The sequence below is a fragment of the Anomalospiza imberbis genome, chromosome 6 (assembly GCF_031753505.1).
Source record: "Anomalospiza imberbis isolate Cuckoo-Finch-1a 21T00152 chromosome 6, ASM3175350v1, whole genome shotgun sequence".
NCBI classification, from domain to species: Eukaryota; Metazoa; Chordata; class Aves; order Passeriformes; family Viduidae; genus Anomalospiza; species Anomalospiza imberbis.
The window spans coordinates 32,765,513-32,786,950 of NC_089686.1; the positions used below are offsets into that span (position 1 = coordinate 32,765,513).

Below are 21,438 nucleotides of genomic sequence, written 5' to 3' on the forward strand. Positions count from 1 at the left end.
GTGAGGCGAGGTGCTTATATACCTGTGTTGCTATATCTATATTAATGAAAAAGTGTGTATGTTATAGGAACCTTGAGGGTTTCAGAACTGAGTTCTGCGGCTGGGAAGTAAACTGGCAGAATTTGTCTATACAGTGCAAAGTTGTAATAATGTGAAAGCACTGCTCTGTCACAGCTGATGTCAATAAATGATTCAACTGGTTTTACCTAGTGCATGAAAGATGTTTTAATGACTTCTAAAACTGAAAAAACCTGGTGTTTTGGAAAGGTACATAGTAAACATCTTAGGAAAAATTAAATAGAGAGAATATATTCTACACTGGGAGTTTTATATGTATATATTGTTAACTATTACTGTAAACTACTGTGAGCCATTAATTAAATAATAAAATTCCAGAGGAAAAGGTAATAGTGATATATTTAATATGCCTCACTCAGTACAGATTAGGAATTCTGCTGTCTTCCACTTTAGTGCTCTGTGCTACAGCAGTCTCAACAAAACAATTTTCATCTTCTGTTTGAGGAACCTTTTCATTCAACTGTTTCCATGAGAATCTTGGAGGTAAAAAATGTAATTTGTGCCAGATGTTAAAATAGTCCTATATAGGAAATCATTTGACAGAATGCGCAGTAGGTCACTTTGGCTGTCAAAATCTGTTTGCTTGTTCAGTTCTAATGAAAGTGTCATTTGCATTTGCCAAATCTGACAGCTGTTTAGACTCTGAACACATGAATTGCATCACATGCATGTGATGGATGTCACAAAATAATAATTTCTATGAATTTTTAGGTTATGGAAAAAGTTCTTAGGTTGTTATTAGAGATGCTTTATCATTTACCTGAGGAGTAACGACACTGTGTAAGAGAATCTTAAGAGAAAGTATTCTTTTGTAGTTCTCCTATTGCTGTGGTGTATTCCTGAAAAATTATCACTCATTACTCCACCCTTTGTAGTGCAGAAGGTGTATTTTGGGAGGGATTGTTTTTGTTAAATCTTCAACATCGAAGATTTGAGATCTGAAAGTGTTTGGAGGAGCTACTTAACCTGTGGAAGAATTTGACTGAATTTTCAGAAGTACAAGTGTTTCGTATACTGTATTTGTTCTTGGCAAAAGGTAGCAAGTATTAGGAAACATCAGACAAGATCCTCAGAAGAGAAGAATTTCGCATTTCAGTTTCAGTAGCCAGTGTCCACAGCTAAAACATTGCAAAATTATTTATTTATAGAAGTGAAATTGCAAGTTAAATCTTCTGGTTCTTAGTTCTCTTCTGATTAATTGCTGAGTATACTTTCCCAAACCACAAATACACCCACTCTTCCCATATAGAAGAATCTAAGTTTGGCACTGGTTTTGAAATGAAGCTGAATGTAGCCTGACTGCACTTTAGTATAGGTATATAGCCTAGAAGATAGTACACATAACTAGAAACAGTGTCTAGGGTATATTTTTATGAGACACTGCTCCCTAGCTGGTACTCTGTTAGTTAAAGCTCATTATGTTGTCACTTCAGTCATGTAGAATTCTTTTGGCATAGTGTAAATACCCATGCTTATTTCTCTCATTTGTGAGGCATGAATTTGTTTTTCAGAGAACAAAATTTTTGACTTCTCGTGTTTTGTTCCTTTCTTCAAATTTTAGAGAATTATTTAAAGGTTGGGCTGGATTTCCTATTTTATACTAATACAAAGCAGTTTGAAATAACTGAGGAAAAATTTAAAATAATAGTAATTATTAACGGATAACATTTTAACAGTGTTTTTGTAATAGCAGAATGATTTTATTGTCTTTACCAGGAAGTCTTCAGCTATACTACTTTTGCTGGACCTTGCACAAAGTGGAGCTTCAATGGGAAGCACAGCAGTTTGCACGTAGAAAGAGGGCTGAAAGAGGAAGCAGACACCTGGCCCTTCTTTGTACGAAGTGCAGGGTTGTTTCCAGCTGTTGTTTTACCAAGCTCCTCCTGACCTCCCCACCACTGCAAATACTCTGCCTTTTGACACTGGCTTCACACACCCCTTTAGACAGCTGTAATGTGCTGCATCTGGTGGGCTGTGTCCAACTTTGTACAGCATAAATGAATTCCTTACAGTGCAGAAAAGCATTTAGTGTCTTCTTTGTTTAGCAGCTACTAAAAATGATTGTTCTAGTGGGTTTATGAAAATCTATGGGGATAGGCAGTATCATAAAATTAAGATCAGTTTTATGGCATAAATATTTTATATGCATTTAAGATCTTAAAACTTTGTTTAGCAATCAGGAATAAAAAAAAGTATTATTACCACAATATATATTAGAAGTGATATTTAGAAAATATGCATGGTTGGATGCTCAGATACATCAATTTCCTTAACACTTCGATTACACAAATGGGACAAGCAAATCACTGATCTATGAAGTTTATATAAATCATATGCAATCAGGTTTAAATAAAAATTTAGATCTAGATCTGCAGAAGTGGAAGAATAATTTACAAATTCCACAATGTTGTTTTTTTCTAGTATAATACTTTAAATTTTCAGGTTCTCTGTAGTGTGTAAAATGTGAAGCATCTTCCCCCAAATGTTTTGCAAGATGTAAGTAAAAAAGAAACTGAGTGTTATTAAGTAAATATTTTAATGAGTTTGATTTTAGTTGAAGAAAACAAGGACTTTTAAGGAAAGCTACAGTGAGCACTAAGGTTTTTATTAACTTTATTATTAATTAATATACACTTTATTTGTTGATGATGGTGATAATAATTTGTTTACAAAAGTAATTATCATTGGGGTCCAGCTATTGGGAATCAAATATGTTTATGGCTTGGTAATGCATAAGTCATTGAGTGTTGTCAGAGGTGCCTCTATTTGCTACCTGCTTTTTGTGGTCATTTACACAGTGGAAGCACTCTGATAGACTCGTTTGCTGGGAGCACTTTATAAAGAAGGCAGACACTGGATTAGCTTCTGGCACTTGGGTCTCATGCCATAGGCATTAGGCTGCAATAAATGGCTTGGTGGGTCCCGGTGGAAGGAGGGAGAGAATTCGGAGGAGGATTTGCAGGCAGAGGAAGTCGTGGATATGGGGAGAAATAGAGAAAATAGAATCTGTATTTAATCTAACAGTAGTTATTGCTGGGACAATTTTGTTCCTCACACCAATAAATTTTGTAGGGTCATTCTGTGATGTTTAGGTTCTGGGTGGCAGCAGAATCACTGCAGATGTGTGAGTGCAAGCAGCATTTGCTACAGAATTATTGTCAGTGGAAATGTGTTATTAGTATGTGCAGTTACACCAGTTTGTAGAGTTCCGTTTTAGCTGGCTACATTAATCAGGGTCCCATTCACCTTTGGCTGTTTGTAGATTTGAGTTGGGAGAAGAAATGGTAAAAGAAAATTGAATCAGGTCAGTTAGCAGAGAAGTATGTATCAAGCTTACCACTCACTGGTAAGAGGGAAAGTCACTAGGGTAAGGCACTCTAATAGGATTAGATGTGTTTTGTTTTCTTTTATGTAAAAAAAAAAAATGTACAAAAGTCTGAGAGTGCTCTTAGTATGTGTCTATGTGTAGACATAGCTGCGTTTAACACCAAAAACTCCCCAACAAGGACTCACCAGTCTCAGTATGAGTGTCTTACTGTACAGTAAAATTGGCAAAGCTGGATGGTCACTTTATGAGCAGGAGCAAACAATGTATCAGGGTCAGCACTGACCCCATGTCTGCCTAGTCACCACCAGTCATCCTGAGCCCAAACACTGCAACTGCTTTAGACTTACTTTAGCATCATATTTTTATAAAGCTACTTGATTTTGGTTGTTTTGCAGCAGTAGCATGTTGTGATCAGTTTCATCCATTTGTCAAGATAACTGAGCAATTAACCAAAGAAATTTGATTTTGGAAGACATTAAAGACTGCAAATCCTGTCATGCCTTACATATATAAAAAAAAGACATTGAATATCACCATACAGGTTATTGGTGGCAAAGAACAGGAAGAATTCAAGAAAAGACATAATGGTGAAACTGAGATGAGTTTATATCCTTATCCAAAAAACTTCCCAATGTATTGAAAGAAACCAACTGCTGAAACCTGTAATTCTTATTGTTCATGGAGAAGAAATAGATTAGTGTTTTTTTGGTGAGAAGCTCTGATTGGTCTAGCTCCATGTAAGCTCTATTTTCTTCCTGCAAAATAAAAGTAGGGAAGTAGACAATAAGCTGAAATAGCTGATTTGTGAATAAAAATTACTGGCACATGTGTTGCCTCCAGCAGAGGAATTCTGAATGACTTTGAAGAAGGCATCTCATCTCCAGATTGAGAGATGCAATTTTTATTCCTAAAGTGAACACTTGTTACACAACTGGTTGATAGACGTGAGCAATGCTTTTGTTGCATGTTTGACTGCTCTGTCTCTCTAGTTTTTCTCTGCTCTTCTGTCATCTGTGAGCTCTGTTGCAGAGGTTATCTAGCTATTTCTTTGGTAAAGCCCTTCCAAGATTTCAGCTTTCAGTGGAAAGCTCAAATAGTTAATTAAATCTTATTGATGCTAATGCTGTAGTCTGTTAAACATAAATTATCTGCAAATTTGTCCATTAATTTGCATTTATAGCTCTATTATGTACTATGCAGAGTCATAGATTTTAACTTGCTCAACAGAAATAATATTTTCCACAGAGGCAGTCTCTGTCATCTTAATTTAATTGAATTTATTATGATTTCTGAGTCTCATACTTGAATTTAGTTGAAGAACTAAAACTATATTACTGCCTAAAACTAGCTGCAGTGTATATGAAATGGCTCAGATTATGACTTGCTATTGAGGTCAACCTTTGCTATGCTTAATACCTGAAAGACAAAGATAAGGAGTTTCTGAACATTTCCAGAAGAGTAGTCCTGGGTCTTTTAATTAAATCAGTTTGCATTAGGTATGTCCTCCAATAACTGCCTGGGAAGGTTTCCACAGGTTAGAAGCTGAACTAACAATTTATGGAGGCAAAGAAAGGCAGTGAAGCAGCAGAGATCTCTGTGAAACCACTTGGCAATGAGCCATTTGTTAAGCAACTGCAACTACGTCAAAGATACCTAAAAATACACCAGTTGGTTTGGGAACACAATGCCCTAACTCCAATAAAAAGGCACTTTGTAAACAATCAAAAATGTGCTTTAATATCAATTGCATTTATTCATATAGCAGTGAAATAGAAGAGGTACTGCTCTCATAGATATCCTTAGTAAATCCTAAATAATTAAATTGTTTGTCCCTACTTCTCCTTTTTGGAGTGGAAAGTAGCATTTTATTTCAATCCCATTGTCTCTCTCCATGGCTCCCCCACGTCCTGACACTTCTGTCATGTCTTGTCTTCTCATTGTGGTTCTCCTGAGTTTCTCGCTCATCTATTTTCTGTCAAAGCTGCCTTGGGCAGTCTTTCTTTGTAGAAGCATTGAATGGTCAGGTTTGAAGGGAACTTAAAAATCCTCAGGTTTCAACCTCCTCGCTCTTTTCCATCCCACTCACTTCATTCACTTGCCCTCACACTATTCTCATTCTCCCCTTCTGAGAATCCTACTGCTTGGATTTCCTGCAATTCTGTCTTTCCACTTTAGATTTCTTTTTCCCACATTCCCTTCTCCTATCTAAACGACAAACCTTGCCTTTCTTGGCAAACCTCCAAGCTGGACTTTCCGCATTTGTCTTTCTCCTGAATTCTGGCTTTTACTTTCAAGTATTTCTGTTTCTGTGGAACCCGTCTCTTCCACCTCCCTCCTGTATGGACCTGTTTTCTTTGCACTACCAGCTTATCCATCAGAAGCTGGGGATGCTATTTGATATCATTTTAGTGTTTTATGCAGTTTTTCTCCAGTATTTTCCACCTACCTAAGTCATCAGCCTAAGGTTCAAGAATCAGTGTAAAACTTCAGTCCTAATTAAGGCATCAGTGTCACAGCTCTGAACAAAACATCATCATTTTTTCCTGCATCTGCCCAACAGTGTCATCGCTGCTGTTGTAAGAGAGCCGAGGGCAACAGCCTTGATTTGTGATTCATCCTGTGCCAGCACTGGCCCCCTGCAGCATGCAACAGCTGGCTGATGGTGAGACTACCAACAAAAGAAATGCCCATGAAACAAGATTGAAGAGTCTTAATTCAGCCTTGCTAGAGTACTGGTAAAATGCGAAGGTGCTGAGTCACTAATTCCTTAATAGTTTCCATAGAGGCAGGTATCGGTACCCAGCAGTTAACTCCTGAACTGGACACAGATGAAAATCTAAATTTTGACATCTCTCTTCCACCCTTCCTTCAAATAAAAAAATACTGAAAGAAGTATGAGAAAACCTGGCCACCAGCACTTTGGTACCTTGTTAGGTGAAACAAAGCGTTGTTACAGATTGCAGCATTGCTGACTTCATTCATATAAGTATATATATGTATAGCAAATTTAGAGTGTGCTTCCCAGTGTGATGGTGATTTCAGTTCCCGTTCAGGGCATATGTTAAGTCATGTTATTTGAGGACATCCCAGAAGTGGACTATAGAGTGGCTAATTTCAAGAGCAGATGTCACTGCAACAGTGGTTTACTTAGCAGTAGCTTTTTTGGTTACATCCATCCAGTCCAGTCAGCCTGCAAACATGAAAACAGGAAACATTTCCCTGTTTGTATAAGTCCATCTGCAGTAATAAATATAAGCTTATATATTTTGAAACTATTTTTAGAAACCCATGTTGAGGATCATACTGCTGTCTGGACTTCATGCCCTTTCAGATTTTGTTGCTTAGTCTATACATTTTTAATAATCATATTGCCTGCTAGCACTGACATTTTGTGAAGGTCATTTTTCTTGTGAAGTTGGAGAATGGACTTGAATTTCGTTGCAGGACTCCCTGAGCTGCAGGATCGTTGTTCTTGGACTGTCTTGCATCTTATACTACCTTTGAAGCCTGCTTAGAATTTTAACTAATGATATCTTCAAAGTGTCACTGTGCTCAAGGGCAGAAAACAAATCTCAAAATGCACTTTATATTTAAAAACAGTTTTGAATAGCTTTGAAGCATGGTATTAACTGAAATGAAAAGGCATAGATACAGACTTGCTATGTATGCACACACAGAGAATTCTATGTTTCACTAGCCTTTTCATGGTCAGCAAAGTGTCTCTTCACCATTGCAATGCCTTTATCTTCTATGTTGTAAAAATCATCAGGTCTATGGATGTCTTTAGAATTTTTAATGTGATTGATGATTTCATACCTCAGCAGGTATCTTAAGATAATTTCTCTCCATGGAGGAGTTTTATTTTTGTTTACATCATTCCAAGCTCACTTCTTATTTTCCCTGTGTAAAACACAGTCACTGGGTTGTATTCATATGACTTTTCTGTTTCTGCATAGAGAATGGTAGATCCAAAACCCAACATGCTATGCTTGAAATACAGCAGACTGTGATGTCAGCTACTAAATTAAAATTGCTTGGTTTATTATAAACCAAAGTTACAGCTTCCCATAACTGAGCACATTACAAGTTTGCTTATTAATACTCAAAGATTTACATGGTAGCGGTGTCTGAGGTCTTCTAATACTGATATTAATTTCTAATTAATTAATATTCTGATATTCCTTTAAAAATGTCAGAAGCTAGTGACCACATCTGAGAATATGGCCATTTGATTATCTGTACTCTTGGTGGATATTTTTTTTTCTGTGTTATTTATTGCTTCATTTAAACAGCCTTACATGTAAGCGTCCTTCTTTAAGGGATGCTGTTGGGTTAATTCTGTCATTTTCCTTCTCTAGGACTTTAGTTTTCTGTTCGTAAATTAAGAGCTTACAAAAGTACAAGTATGTCATTTATAATTGAATCTTTCCCACAAAATAATTTGCCTGATTTTTTTTCTATATCAAACTGCAAAGAAAATTCAGTTTATTCAGGGTGTCCTTATACTTAAGATGTTCTTTTCTGTTTCTGTTTTGATAGTTGTACCTTCAAAGCATTGTAGTTTGGCTGTATGTTTTACCATGGAATTCACAGTTTTATGACCATTGCTACCAATTTGGTTGTGCTTAATAAGTTAGAATCTTGTTTCAGAGCATGAAGCAATGTGATCCACTGAACAACAGCTACTCTGGGGGAAATGAAGAAAGGATAGGGCTGTAACCTGTCTTTAAGATGTTGTGTCCTAAGTAAAATTAGATGTTGGGAGACTGGACAGATTGTGCATTTGAGAAAATTTGTGTTAGGAAGTAGGTCAGGTTGTGCATGATTTTCCATCTGATTCCCTGTTTGGGAAAAGGATAAAAAGACAAGAATTTTCAGACTCTGCTTCCAGACTTCTCAATGCCCACTGTGTATGTACTGCTTATGAATAAAAGCCACCAGCCTGTTTGGAACTGCTGTTTTGCTGACATGATCAAAAGGGAAGGCCTAAGCCTCTGGCCATTATCATTACCATTTTACTATTTTCCTGCCTGCCTGCTACATGGGCTTCCCTTTGCAAATTTTTTTTCTATCTTCTGCACAGACTGATTCATCCTTCTCATGCCTGGGAAAATCTCAACAGGAAAATGCACAGGATTGATGAGGAAGAGAAGGCAGTTGCATTCTTTGCGTATTCTCAAACAGTTTTTCCTTTCTGTTTGAGGTAGTTGTTATTTCTGGGGTGATGATTAACACTTTTTATATTTATAGGGTCCTGACTTTTCATAACTTTCTATAGGAATCTTCACAGTGCTGCTAACAGTCCTTCATCCCAACTCCTTGTCTTTCCCTATTTTACACAACCAAAAGAAAATTCTACAGCATATTTCAGTAGAGAATTTAGCAACAACATTTCTTGGCAGAAAAAAAATGAGGAGATATTCCTACTTAATTTTTTGCTGGTTTCATTTTTGTCTTATCCTTCCACTTGTTCACTCAGTTTGCCATTTAATCTTTGATTGCAGGCCACTAAAGAAGTAATAGAGCGAGAAGCCCCGGGGATGGCCCTGGCAATGCTGATGGGATCACTTAATGTTACACCTCTGGGCATGCTCTCTAGGTAAGACTACTTCCTTCAAAATATGAGGTGAACTCTTTCCGTAGAATTACTCATTGTTATCCAATGGCTGTGCACAAATAATTGAAGACTGCCATTATTAGCAAGACTAAAAGCCTTACCTTCAGTCAAGGGGCCAAATTCAAATAATGGTAATTGCATTGTCCCATTAAATTCCCTTTGTTGTCTCTATTAGAGACTGTATCCTCCTGTATTTTCTGTGCCAGGTTATTTGTAATATTGATATACACTCTTAAAGAGCTGTCTTTTCATTCTAGATCTGTGGTGTTTGGGTGGTGAGTGAAGAATTTTTCTGTATTTAGTTCATCAAGTATTAAAATGTTTTGTTTGGCAAAAAAATCCCTTTGATAAAGACAAATATTTTGTACGACCCTAGATCTGGAGGAATACTGTTGATTTATCTCTCAAAGTCCCTGGAATACATACACAATCTGTATGGTTTTCTTGAAAGCACACACAATAGTTTTTCCAGCCATGCAGTTCTTAAGCACTTTTACTTACTTTTGCATGCCCTCTTGGGAATTTTTGGCAGCTCCATTTCTCTCTTGAGCCACTAGGTCTGATTATTGACAGCTGAAATTTGCGCTTCGTGCTGTTGGTTTAGTCCTTTTTTGATTATTGGTTGGTTATACCGGACATTTAGCTTATAATGCTCAAAAAATATTTAAAGCAGAGTAGAAGAGCCAAGAAGATGCCTACTAAAGGAGCTGTCTGCCAAACACAATTCCACTATTCCATTTTTATCCCTCTGTGGGCAGTTCTTATTTCCTTTGTTTTAAGTCTGCCATAAACTGTAACCCATGTATGGGATCTGCTGGATTGAGTTTGTACTCTGTAAGCTTGACTACTGCAACAGGAGTAAATGAACACATTTCTTTAATTCAGGCTCATCTCTGTGCTGCAGTAGAGATTCCTCAGCTGGAATTCTTTCTAAACTGGTGATACATAGTGTGAAAAAGGCAATATGAGAAAAGAGAGGCTAGGAGTCAGTTAATACTCAAACTGCCATTTGAAAATAACACTTTGAGCTGGCTTGAGTGTGATATCAAAAGTTCATTTAGTGGCACAAAGACAATCTCTGTGCTATTTACTTGTGAGCATTGTGCCAGCTGTCATGGAAATACTTGTTACCCTGCTAAAAAATGCCATGTGACCAATAAATGGCATTAATCACTGAGAATTATTTGTATAAGAAGAAATCCAGGGAAGTTGGCTACCCAACAAGCCATGTCCTTTGGCTCAAAATTTTTGCTAATGCCATAAATGGAAAATATTTTATTTTCTGTTCTGTCTTTGCTTATAGCTCAGGTTTTAATTCAAGAAAGAGAATGTAATAGTTTCTCTGAACTGTAACCTTCATATCTTCATGGTTTAGTTTTGTCCTTTTACATTTTTCCTATCCTTATATCCTGGATTTTTCACCTTGGCTTTTGTAAACAGTGGAAGCACTCTTTACAACCTCAAGACAAAATTCTGTAATTTAGTTTCCTTTTTTTTTAATATTTAGCTAAAATGTTGAATAGTCAAATTCTAGTCAACAGAAAACATTCAGCACTTGAGTGTTAAGCCTTACATCACCACCAAATGAATTTCTAAAAGACAATAAATAAATAAATAAATAAATAAATGAAAGCTTCCATCTTTGATGGTTGGTCTTGCCTTTTCTTGAGGGATTAGGGAAAACTATTAGGAAGAATTATATATGAATTGCATAAATAAATTTTCACCTGAGAGTAACTTCCTTCTCTGTTTTTCTTATGTTTAATCTTTAAATAGAAAGGACCTATTTGAATTAATGCAACAGGCACAACTTAGTATTTTTACCTGACCAGGGACATAATGTTTGACACAGTCAACTACACTGCAAAGGAACCATGAGTATGACTAAATAGGGACTATATGAAATAATGTATTGGACACAGGTAATCAGTAGAATTAAGGGAGCTACACAGATCTCAATAAAGATGGAAATCTAGCCAGTGCTTATATCAAATTAATGTTAGACCCTATCAATCTGTTATATGTTTTTTCACCTCAGCTTCTCCCAAGTTCTTTTTTGAAAACATGATCAGCAAATATATTGGAAATTAAGTTTACAAAATCTGATAAATCATAGAATTTATCTTAAATGCTTTCCTCTTGTTTTGATAGTACAGATAGTTGCATGCAAGAATTTCAGTCTGTGTTTCTTTCATTTCAGGCCTGTGTGTGGAATCAGAGGGAAAACTCTCATAATTAATCTTCCAGGTAGCAAGAAAGGGTCACAGGTAAGAAATGTTCTTAGTGATCTGCTAGGAAGGAACTATGATGAGCACTTCTCCTTGTTTCAAATGGTAGAAAGTGTCCACTATCACAAATTTTACAAAAGTGAATTGAAATGCATGTTCATATAAAGTTACCACACCATCACTCTTAGCCAAGGACCATACAACTCAAATCTGATTGAAGGTGCTGTGTGACCAGGACAGCATTTCATGTAGGGCAAGAGTGCATTCACTTGAGCAGGCAGTGCTAATGAAGACTCTTAATGATCTCTTACACTTTCCCTTTCTTCTCTAATTAGCTGTACCTTATCTCTGGGCTGTCTCCTACTTCTAAAAAAACATTCTTTTTCACACAGAGGAGGAATGCATAGTATATGGTAGAATTTGCTGGAGCATTTGCAGTTTTGATCAGCAAGAGGGAAGAAAGGGAACATAATTTTTAAGAGTTTGAGAATGTTTTTGAATCTTCTCTATATGGGTATATCAGACTTTTCACCCTTTATAAAGTTTGTTTTCTTCCTGCGTTTGCTCTGTTTGGATGAAGAACTTAGAATTTTTCTCTTTATTCATACTATCTGTCTGACTCTATAGCTGAGAAGAAGAGAATTAAACTGCAGCAGGTATTTGTGTGTGTGTTAGTAAGACTAGATCTCTTACTAATTTCTTCATAGTTGGCTGCTAGAAAAACAATCTTCTTCACAGAAATACTGCTAAGCTGAATAGTGATCTATACAACCTGATACAAAACTGCTGAGGAAGGTCCCCCATCAGTCACAAGAATCTATTTCTTCTGGGCTCAGACTACATCTGGCCTTGTTAATAAATGTCTTTACCTGTGGCCTCTAAGAAATGCACTCCTGGTACACATCTGATGAGCCTGCAGTACCCAGGATGGAGCAGACACTCCTGACGTGTTTAGCAGCACAGCCCTGAAGTCGCTGTTTCTTAGACTTTTCCCTGGAGATACAGAAACAACATTTATGTGAGCTGTCACCTGGAAGTTGAAGAGGAGATGTTTTGAATACTATGGTCTTAAGCAGCCACCATAGGTTTTCAGATACACTGTTGACATGTTTCAGTTCAAGGACTCAGTGTGAGCCCTCGTGTGATTCTACGACTCCTTACAGCATTTCTGGAAATCTAGTGAGACTGTAATTCAAAGGAAATTTAAAAGCCTTCAAAACACACATGAGACATTGGAGGATGGTGAGGTGGGAGTACCTTCCTGAAATTCTTCCAGTTATACGTGGGAAATCATATGTATGTACATGTTTTTAACATAGCAATGGCCCCCCGTTTTAAAGAAGTGATGTACCAGTAAGAAGGTTCTTTCACAAGTAAATACTTATTTTGCTGAATTAGGAGAGAGATGAAATAGCCTACAATCTCTAATAGTTTTTATTGTGTTCAGGAGCACTCCTAACCCACAGAAGAAATTGTCATTTTCTGTCCTGAGGCAATCAGACTTTGAAGACAGGTAAATTGCAGAAAGTGAATGAGGAAAAGAAATGAAAAAGTATTAATAAGTATTTTAACAGTAGTTTGATATAGGGTAAGTAATAAAAAAGGTAATTCTGCTGGAAAAGAAAAAAGTTGTATGATCACATCATACAAGCAAGCTTCTAATAAAGTGATTTTTATTTGTTCCTGTCATGATAATACTTTGTCCTGTCGTGATTTCTTTTAGTATGAGACCTCTGTAAAGTCTTAGATTTCAGCAAAGACTTTTAAGATGAAGAGTGGAGAAAATTGGCCCATAAAAGGCTAAATCTCGAGAACCAAAAAGGACAGATTGTCACCAGGAATTTCCCTCATTTTTCTTTCTTACCACTTGCTAATTTCCTTTCCATTCTATAAATACGATCATATGAGAAGATTATATAAAGCTATGAAATTGCAGCAGTATACATAGTTATTTAATAAAATATTAATGGAAAATGACAGCAGTGTAAATGCTTCACCTCAAAAATGGACTACATGCCAAACATGTTTTCACCCAAGAACATTTGTGTGGCATGTACCTTTGAATCCAGATCTGTAGAAATCTTCCATTTTTTCGGGGTTTTTTGGTGTTTTTAAGTCTTGCAAAAGATAGTTAATGTTATAGAAGAGGGCAGAGTGTGAAATGACCAGATGTTTATTAAGTCTTTGACATTTTATAATTGTAGTATCAATTTCCTAAAACAGTGAGTTTCATATGTAACAGGAGATTTTGGAGGACTTACTGGGAATCTGTGCATTAACACTCATGCCAGCAAGGCTTATTCAGTGCTGGAGTGGGGAACGTGCTTCCCTGGTTAGTCAATTATTACAGTTATTGGTCAGTTCAGAGATTGTTCTTTTTTCTCACTTACTTGAAATCTGCTTCTTTGCTAAAGTAATGATGTTGTATGCTTCATTATTTCAAACCATTTAAAAAATAATACTGTGAAGGCACAATAATTCTGCAGTTTGCAGTTACATTATAAGTCATTATCTTTATTTTCTTTACAAATATGTTTTAATATGCATTCATTATATACAGCATTTGTACTCATCTGGTTTACTCCAGCTTTGCACTACCAACTTGAATGTTTAAAGAATTTATAAATCTATGAGGTAGTCTGACTTATCATTCATTGCTCTTAAAGAAGCAACGGAAAGATGTGCTCTTATTTAGAAGCTTTGAAGAAATACAATGCCTGTGAGTCATGTCTAACTTACAAAGTGGGATATATAAACTCCAGTAATTTCTGATGGATTCTTTGCTAATTATTTTCTTTACGTATTTGTGTTTATTTATTTAAAATATTTATTTCATTATCTATTTATTAACTTATTATTGTTATTTATTTTCTGGATACGCTAGAATATTGGAATACATTTTTTGAAATCTTCCTGTGCTTGAAACAAAGCTGAAGGGCAACAAAATGAGTAGTACCCGCTTTGTCTATACACCTGTTTGTTCCTGACTGCATTGCCATGGCAATTATTTCTTGTGACCATGCCATCATTTTCCAATACTTAAATGTTTATATGCAGTCTCCTCAAATGGCATAAGAAAACTTTCTTGCGGTGCCTGGGAGAAGAATGAGAGACAATAGTCACAAATTGAATGAGGTAGCTTCCAAATGAAAAAGAAAAGAAATGGAAAACCAAAACAAAACTGAAAAAAGCCCCAAACACTTTGAGGGTAATTAAGCATTAAAGCATGTTGCCAGCACGGGTTGTGGAGTCTCTGTTTTGGATTGTTTTTCAAGACTTTACTGAATAAGCCTTAAGAAGCCTGAGTTTCATACTGACCCTGATCAGAACAGGCAGCTGCAGCACATTACATCCTGAGGTTCTGCTTTGATTTGATGAAGCACCAGCATATTTTAGCAGCACAGGTAGCTATACATGGTAGTTATATGTGTGCTCATTATGGAGCAAGAGCAATTGTACAGCATCTGCAGTTTTGCTTTCTCCAGCCATATAAAATAAACTTTCTGATTGTTTGATTATAGAACAAGGAGAGGTTTGAAAAATACCTTGTTTATGAATTTTTTTTTGAGTTACATGGCATGATAATGACATCAGTGTAGTTTGTTATTCTTCCAGTATGTAGAATAAGTCCATGAATTAAAAAAGGATATAATTATATAAAAGTATAATTATGGAAACCCTTATGAATTGTTCTCTAATTGTGAGGGAGCATAATAGGAAAGATTTGAAGCTGATATCCCTGCAGGGATATAGTTAATGTTTTTCTTCTGCGTTTTTGTAGCATTCTGCCAGTTGCTGTGAACTGTTTTCTGTATTACATATTCACAGAAATGTAACTCTTGTTTTCAGTATTAGCTTCATTGCAATAGCCCTGTTGTGCAATTTACTGTATTTGCATGAAAAAAGGCAAAAATTTATAGAATAGTCACCAGATTTTTAATTTATCTTTTAAGAGCAGTTGCATAGGACGTGGTAGGTTTTATTTATGATCAGGTGAAAAGATGCATCTAAATCCCAAATGTATTTAAAGAGTAAACTCCTATTTGCAAGTGCAGGTACCTTTTCATAGTGGTTTCTCTTCTCGTTCTGCATAGGAATGCTTTCAGTTTATACTGCCAGCCCTACCTCACGCCATTGATCTTTTGCGGGATGCCATTGTAAAAGTAAAGGAGGTGCACGATGAGCTTGAAGATCTACCTTCACCACCACCTCCTCTTTCTCCTCCTCCAACCACCAGCCCTCACAAACAGACAGAAGACAAAGGAGTGCAGTGTGAGGAAGAGGAGGAAGAGAAGAAGGATAGTGGAGTTGCCTCAACAGAGGACAGTTCTTCTTCACATATAACAGCAGCAGCCATTGCAGCTAAGGTGAGTCTGGCTTCTTTCCTTAAGAGACCCTTTAGATTCTGTCTCAGGCACTTTCCACCAATGTTCATTTGCAAGTTATGACTACATTGATGTCTTCATGTCAAACAGATTTATTTCAGGTGCATTTTGTAGAAGTAGAGCTTCATAAAAATATATGAATTCTGTTTTGGTAGGTGATTTCAAATTCCAGTGGGAGAAATATAATTTATTATCTTGGTGTTAACATATGTTTTATGATATCATTCTGATGTGACAGACTGGTTTTAGTGGCTTTTTATAATTCAAAGTATTCACACGCCTGAACATGCAAAGTCCAGTAGGCGGCATGTTAAGGAATCACAACAAAACTTTGCAAGCCATAATATCTAATTTGAAATTAAGATTTTAGTTTCTGAAAGCTGGTAAAAGTATGACAGACAGGTAACAATTTAAGTAGTAAAATATCCAGATTACTGTATTCCAATATGCATGTCTGCATAAAAGATGTGAAATTCTGCCAACAAACTAAATATCATAATGTCTTTATAGCCTTGCTTTAACCAGTAATCACAGATCAGCATTACTCAAACTAAAATAATAAATTGGAGACTGTAAAAGAAGAAAAAGAGGTAACACTTGTAAATAATTTCAATTCAAATTTTAAATATTTTCCCAAGAATTATTGTACTACTTGAAGCAATATATAAATATTTACCTCAGTTTTATGTGTTCAGTTTTCTAATGGAAAGATAATGTATCCCTGTGTGTTTGGAAACAGTTTTTTCCAAACCTTTTTGTTCTATATCTACTCCACAAGTTGTGCTTTTAATTCCTATTATGAGAATTGAAAGTAACTCAAAATTATATTAAACAATTTCTAAACCAAAGCAGCAACATTCTAACTCCAGAAATGTGAATTCAGGTCTGAGACATCTTGACATTTCTAAGACAGCTGCAGCTGGAGATCATCTCCCAATATACAGAAAATCCTGATTACATATGTCTTTGCAGGGATGAATTAAGGTAATTATCATTTGCAAGTATCAGTTTTTATTAATGCAAATTTTAAATTGTTTCATTTCTTTTGATGCAGGAAAAGATAAATAATATGTGCCATTTTTAAAGGCAGAAAATAATCTGAGATCTCAACTGGCTGTGTTCATATGAGCTTGGCATTTTGGTGTCACAGCTGTTGTCACCTCATTCATTTTTGGTCATTTGCTTGTACAGTTTCACGTTTTCCTGTCACTGTATTCATGGCTGTTATGTGTTGTGCATTAGAAGCATCCATCCTATACCAGTCCAGCTGTTATCATGGCTAAAGATCAACAGCCCATCCCTGGTCTCATCAGTTATTGCCATCACACAGCAGGCAGTGCAGGAGAACTGGTAAGAGACATTTCCACGAGGCTTTTGCACTAACATTAACTAAAAACGCTCTGCCTGCCTCCTAGTCTATGTATGAACAGACAGTGTTATTTACTTTCTTCTAACAAAGACACATCAGTGCTGTCTTTGAGAGCCCATGTTACAGAGAATATCTGTTTAAGATAAAGGATGAAACAAGGTAAAGGTCATGTGTGTTGTCACTTGGAATCATTTATCTGCTGAGATATAATAATTGCCATGAAGCCTATGTTTCTCATTAGTCATTGGTTGTATCATCTAATATACTCAATAATTGAATATTATTAAAATAATCTCCTAAAATTACTGCTTTAGAGAAATGAAATGGTAACTTTTTCCTCTTTGTCTTGTTTTGCTGCTTTTCTCTCAGTTTTTTTGTCAATATAATACAGCATTTGCACTGGATGTTCATAGTTTGCTTTCATCACTTGCAGTTTCTGCCTCATTTTTGTTTCCTGTGTGTAGAAGTAGAATTTCTCAAAAATAGAAGACTTTGGGAGTCAGGATGCAGTGGACTTACTATAAAAACTGGGTTTTGGTGAATAGTAGAAAACTTTTTCAATGAATGGTAGAAAAGGACCTGTTCCCTTAGGCAAATAGTAATTTAAACCATCAATCAAATAGCCTAACACCTCTGTATTTAAAACATGATTCTCTTGAAAAGTCACTTAGGAAATGCAAAGACTTTAAAGTTTACACACCTGATGATAAAGCTGTATAGTACATATACATACATACATACACACATTTATTGCAGTGGTTCTTTTTTTTGGAGTTGAGGTCACTAAACTAGAATTTGCATCATATTCCTCAGTATCAGTAGAAGAGTTAATTTAGCCTCTATGAAGAACGCTGTTAAACTGTCATACATGTTTCTGTGTTCTTTTGCAGATGACTCTTGAGCTATTGTTTTATGCATTCTGTAATCCAAATCAGATCTTCAAACTCAGAGCAGAAAGTGGTTAGTTTTTTTGCAGATTATTGGGTTTTTTAAGCTGTCCTTTCTGTATGTTTTTAAGACATTTTTTTTCTCTTGTGTAACAGTCAAAATAATTGCCATCTACAGAATGTTTTCTTACTTTACCATCATTGTCAATCTTTGTTTCAGTTCTGAGCAAAAGAGAATAAAGAACTCATCTCTTCCTTTTTCTTGTCAATGATCTTGTCAAAGTTCTCTAATATAAAAACACAAATATTTAAACCAAAATAAAAGTACACCAGAGAAAAGCTAGGTCAGATAAAAATTGTAGAAGCCATGACTGATGGATATGGTGAATATCTTTCTCTGTCACTTCATTCATTTCTCATTACTTTCTGTCTTTGTCAGTATGTTACAACAGGTTTTCCACTCCAGCTAGTGCAAACAGAAACTATTTTCACTAAGAGCTAAGAATTTCATTGTACCCCATTTAAAGTTTTGAGATCTCTGCTTTGTATTCAATTTATTTGAAAGTGAAAAATGAATAAAAATATTAGGGAGACAAATCATAAATGCTCAGTGTGAATTAGTGAAAGTTAAAAGAACAATCTATCCAAAATGCAGTAACATTCCTGCCCTTTATTCCAGGTTCCTGGTCATGAGGGCACACAGAAATTTCTTAGGGATTTATTAAACTCTTTAACAGAGTTAACAAGAAGTTGACTTGATTAGAGGCTTATATTGCCTAAATTTATTGTTTAATATTAAAATTCAAAAACTCTCTAAATGTAGGTGAGAAAAATGAGAAATTCCCCATGTCACATTATATTATTTATATATTTATTTATTACATTTATTTGTTTCTGTTAATGGAATAGACATACTAGTAGATTCACAAAATTCAGCAGGTTGTAGTGGTTCAAAGAGAATATTAGTGCTTACTTATTTAGCAATACAGCACATTCTACTTTCATATTAGAAAAACAGCAAAATTTGTAACTGTGACCTAACTTTATGCTCTCAGTGAGAAATCTTTCTCTACAATCTAGATAGGTTTAGATATGAATTATTTTCTGGTAATTGCATTTTATGTAAAGTAGTGATTTGGAAAAAAATTCTTATTGAAATTAAGTGCCTGTGATTATCTTCTTCCTTTTCTGATTAATATCATGGCTGAAATTTTACTTAAATTTTCATTTTCTCACAGGCAAAAATTAGTACTACACATGCAGTTCAGGGGAAACAGATTTTATCAGTCACTTTATTGCAGAGAGGGGTTTTTATTACAAAAAGTGATATCAGATAAAATTGTAGAAGCAATGATTGATCAATATGGTGGGAAATAAAAATGTTTTTTGCATAAAGGGTATGAGACAGTATGAATAGAGTACCCAGAGTAAACCTAGGGAGAACTGAATCATGATATCATTTCCAAAAGCAATATTGTTATTCATGTTGTGGGGTCTAGGATTACATAAAATGGATAATGGACCAGTGCACAATCATATCAAGATGTGTGCAGTTTTTTATCAAAAGGAGAGAAAGGTATCTTATTTGAAGACTTAAAACTATTCTTTCTTTGATTTTGTCTTTTTTTATTTTATGCCTTTCTGAAAGTGTATTTTTTTTGCTGTATTTTCCTTAGGCATGGAATTAAAAAGAAGCATTGAAACTTGTAGGGAGTATCTATGCTAATATAAAACTTGGGGATTGTCATAATGAATTTAAGATGGGATTTCAGGAGAAAAAGTGAACAGAAGGGAAATCATGCTTCTGACTACAAACCATTTGAGCATTTGGAATATCACTGATTCAGTCTACCTCTAAGATAAATCTCTGATATGTGATTTGCAAATCAGAATACTCCATGTAGAGGCCAGTTAGACACTGTTTCTGAAGAGGCAGATATCCCCAGCATAGCTGTCCATAGTAAAAAGAAACTCTGCTGACTTCAGAATTTACAGTGGAAATTGTAGCATGAGGTGCTTAGCCTTGAAAGATCCTCTGAGGAGAGCTGACAGAAAGTGACTGGCAAAAAACAGCCTAGAAACACGGTAGAGCAGAAAGGAGACAGTTGGTGGCACTCTGAAAACAAAATCTGTTTTCACTCAACTTATAAACAAGTTAGAAACAAAAGAAACTCTTAACATGAGGAGGAGGGTATATGGTGAAATAAGATCCCCCAGGTATAACCCAGTATTTCTACATCAAGGTTGCTAAGTTAGACATTATTTATAGAGGGGAACCGAGGAAGTCAAGGAAGTGGGAAATGACATGTATTTAATGACACAACTATTAAGATTGGTCATTTTAACTACACTGAGACAAGCAACAAAGCTCTCTTAATGTTTTTAATAATGTCACAGCTATGTTACATGTAGATGTAACCTATCTAAAAGCTAGGATTCAAGCTTGTTCCTGGAAGCCATACTTTCCAGTGGCTTCCATCTGCCCTAAAGTCTTAGTAGGCAAGAATGCTCAAAATGCTTAGATGCAGACTGGGTAACAGCATCTCCATTTATTAAAAAAATCCTGTCAGGAAATTCCCAACATTCATGATTTGGCTTGTCACTGGATCTTCCTTTCTTACTTCCTTTTATTTTCTGCTACTGCCACTTTCCCCAGACACAGGGGTTCTTCTGATGCTCCTCTTAGAACTTGAACATCAGGCTGAATTAAGAAATTCTTAATGAGGAGAAAGATCTTAAAATATGCATGTGTATATATATTCCTTCAAAGATCTGAATGTCTACATTTTCTGGTTAGTTGTGATAGAATTCTCCTGGGATTTTCCCTCAGTAAAGCCATGATGGCTGTTTCAAATCATCTCCCTGTCCTCCATGTGCCTTAACAGGGCTTGTAGGAGCCTGTCCTGTGATCTTCCTGGGTACAGAGCTGAGGCTGACAGGTTGGTAGCTCCCAGTTCCTCCTTTCTACCTTTTTTTAAGGTGGATGCAATGTTCCCTACTTCCAGTTACCTGGGACTTCACCTCACTGCCCTGACTTTTCTAATGCCATGGACAGTGGTTTAGCAACTGCATTAGTCTATTCCCTCAGGACTCTGGGATGCATCTCATCAGGTCCCATAGACGTATGTATGTTCAGGTTCTTCAGCTTCCTCAGGTGGTCATGAACCTGATCATCCCTCAGAGTGAGGCTTAATCATCCCTCCGGCTTAAGGTCCGTCCATTCAAGAAGTATGGGAGGAGAGGCTGCCTTTGAAGACTGAGACAAAAAATTGTTGATTGCCCCAGCCTTATCCTCATCCATTGTTGCCAGTTTGCCAGTTGTTCGTCAGGAAGGATATGCTTCCCTAACTGACACTCTAATATATTATGGGGGAAGTAAAAAAAGACTTAATTTTTACTTTTCCCCTCAGAATCTATTTTAAACCAAGTGTTGGCTTTGGATGGTGGTTTCTAATGCTTTTGCCTTTCCTTTCTCCAGAGAGGCCTATAGCTTTTGCAGCACAAGCCTTACACTGAGAATTTTTGTAGCTGAAATTAAGTCTTAAT

The 21,438-nt window shown here is 36.0% G+C and overlaps 1 protein-coding gene across 22 annotated transcripts in view; it reads left to right on the forward strand.

Annotated features, from left to right (window-relative positions):
* The window catches only part of GPHN (gephyrin), a 279,199-nt gene that overhangs the window by 163,841 nt on the left and 93,920 nt on the right, over window positions 1-21,438 (forward strand). For 13 of the 22 annotated variants that reach the window (XM_068193120.1, XM_068193123.1, XM_068193122.1 and 10 more), the window contains 4 exons: window positions 8,911-9,005; window positions 11,224-11,290; window positions 15,346-15,618; window positions 16,879-16,986. In XM_068193120.1, coding sequence (XP_068049221.1) covers window positions 8,911-9,005; window positions 11,224-11,290; window positions 15,346-15,618; window positions 16,879-16,986 — 543 coding nt within the window. The remainder of the gene's footprint in view (window positions 1-8,910; window positions 9,006-11,223; window positions 11,291-15,345; window positions 15,619-16,878; window positions 16,987-21,438) is intronic. The other 9 variants (XM_068193125.1, XM_068193140.1, XM_068193135.1 and 6 more) reach the window with 1 other exon arrangement.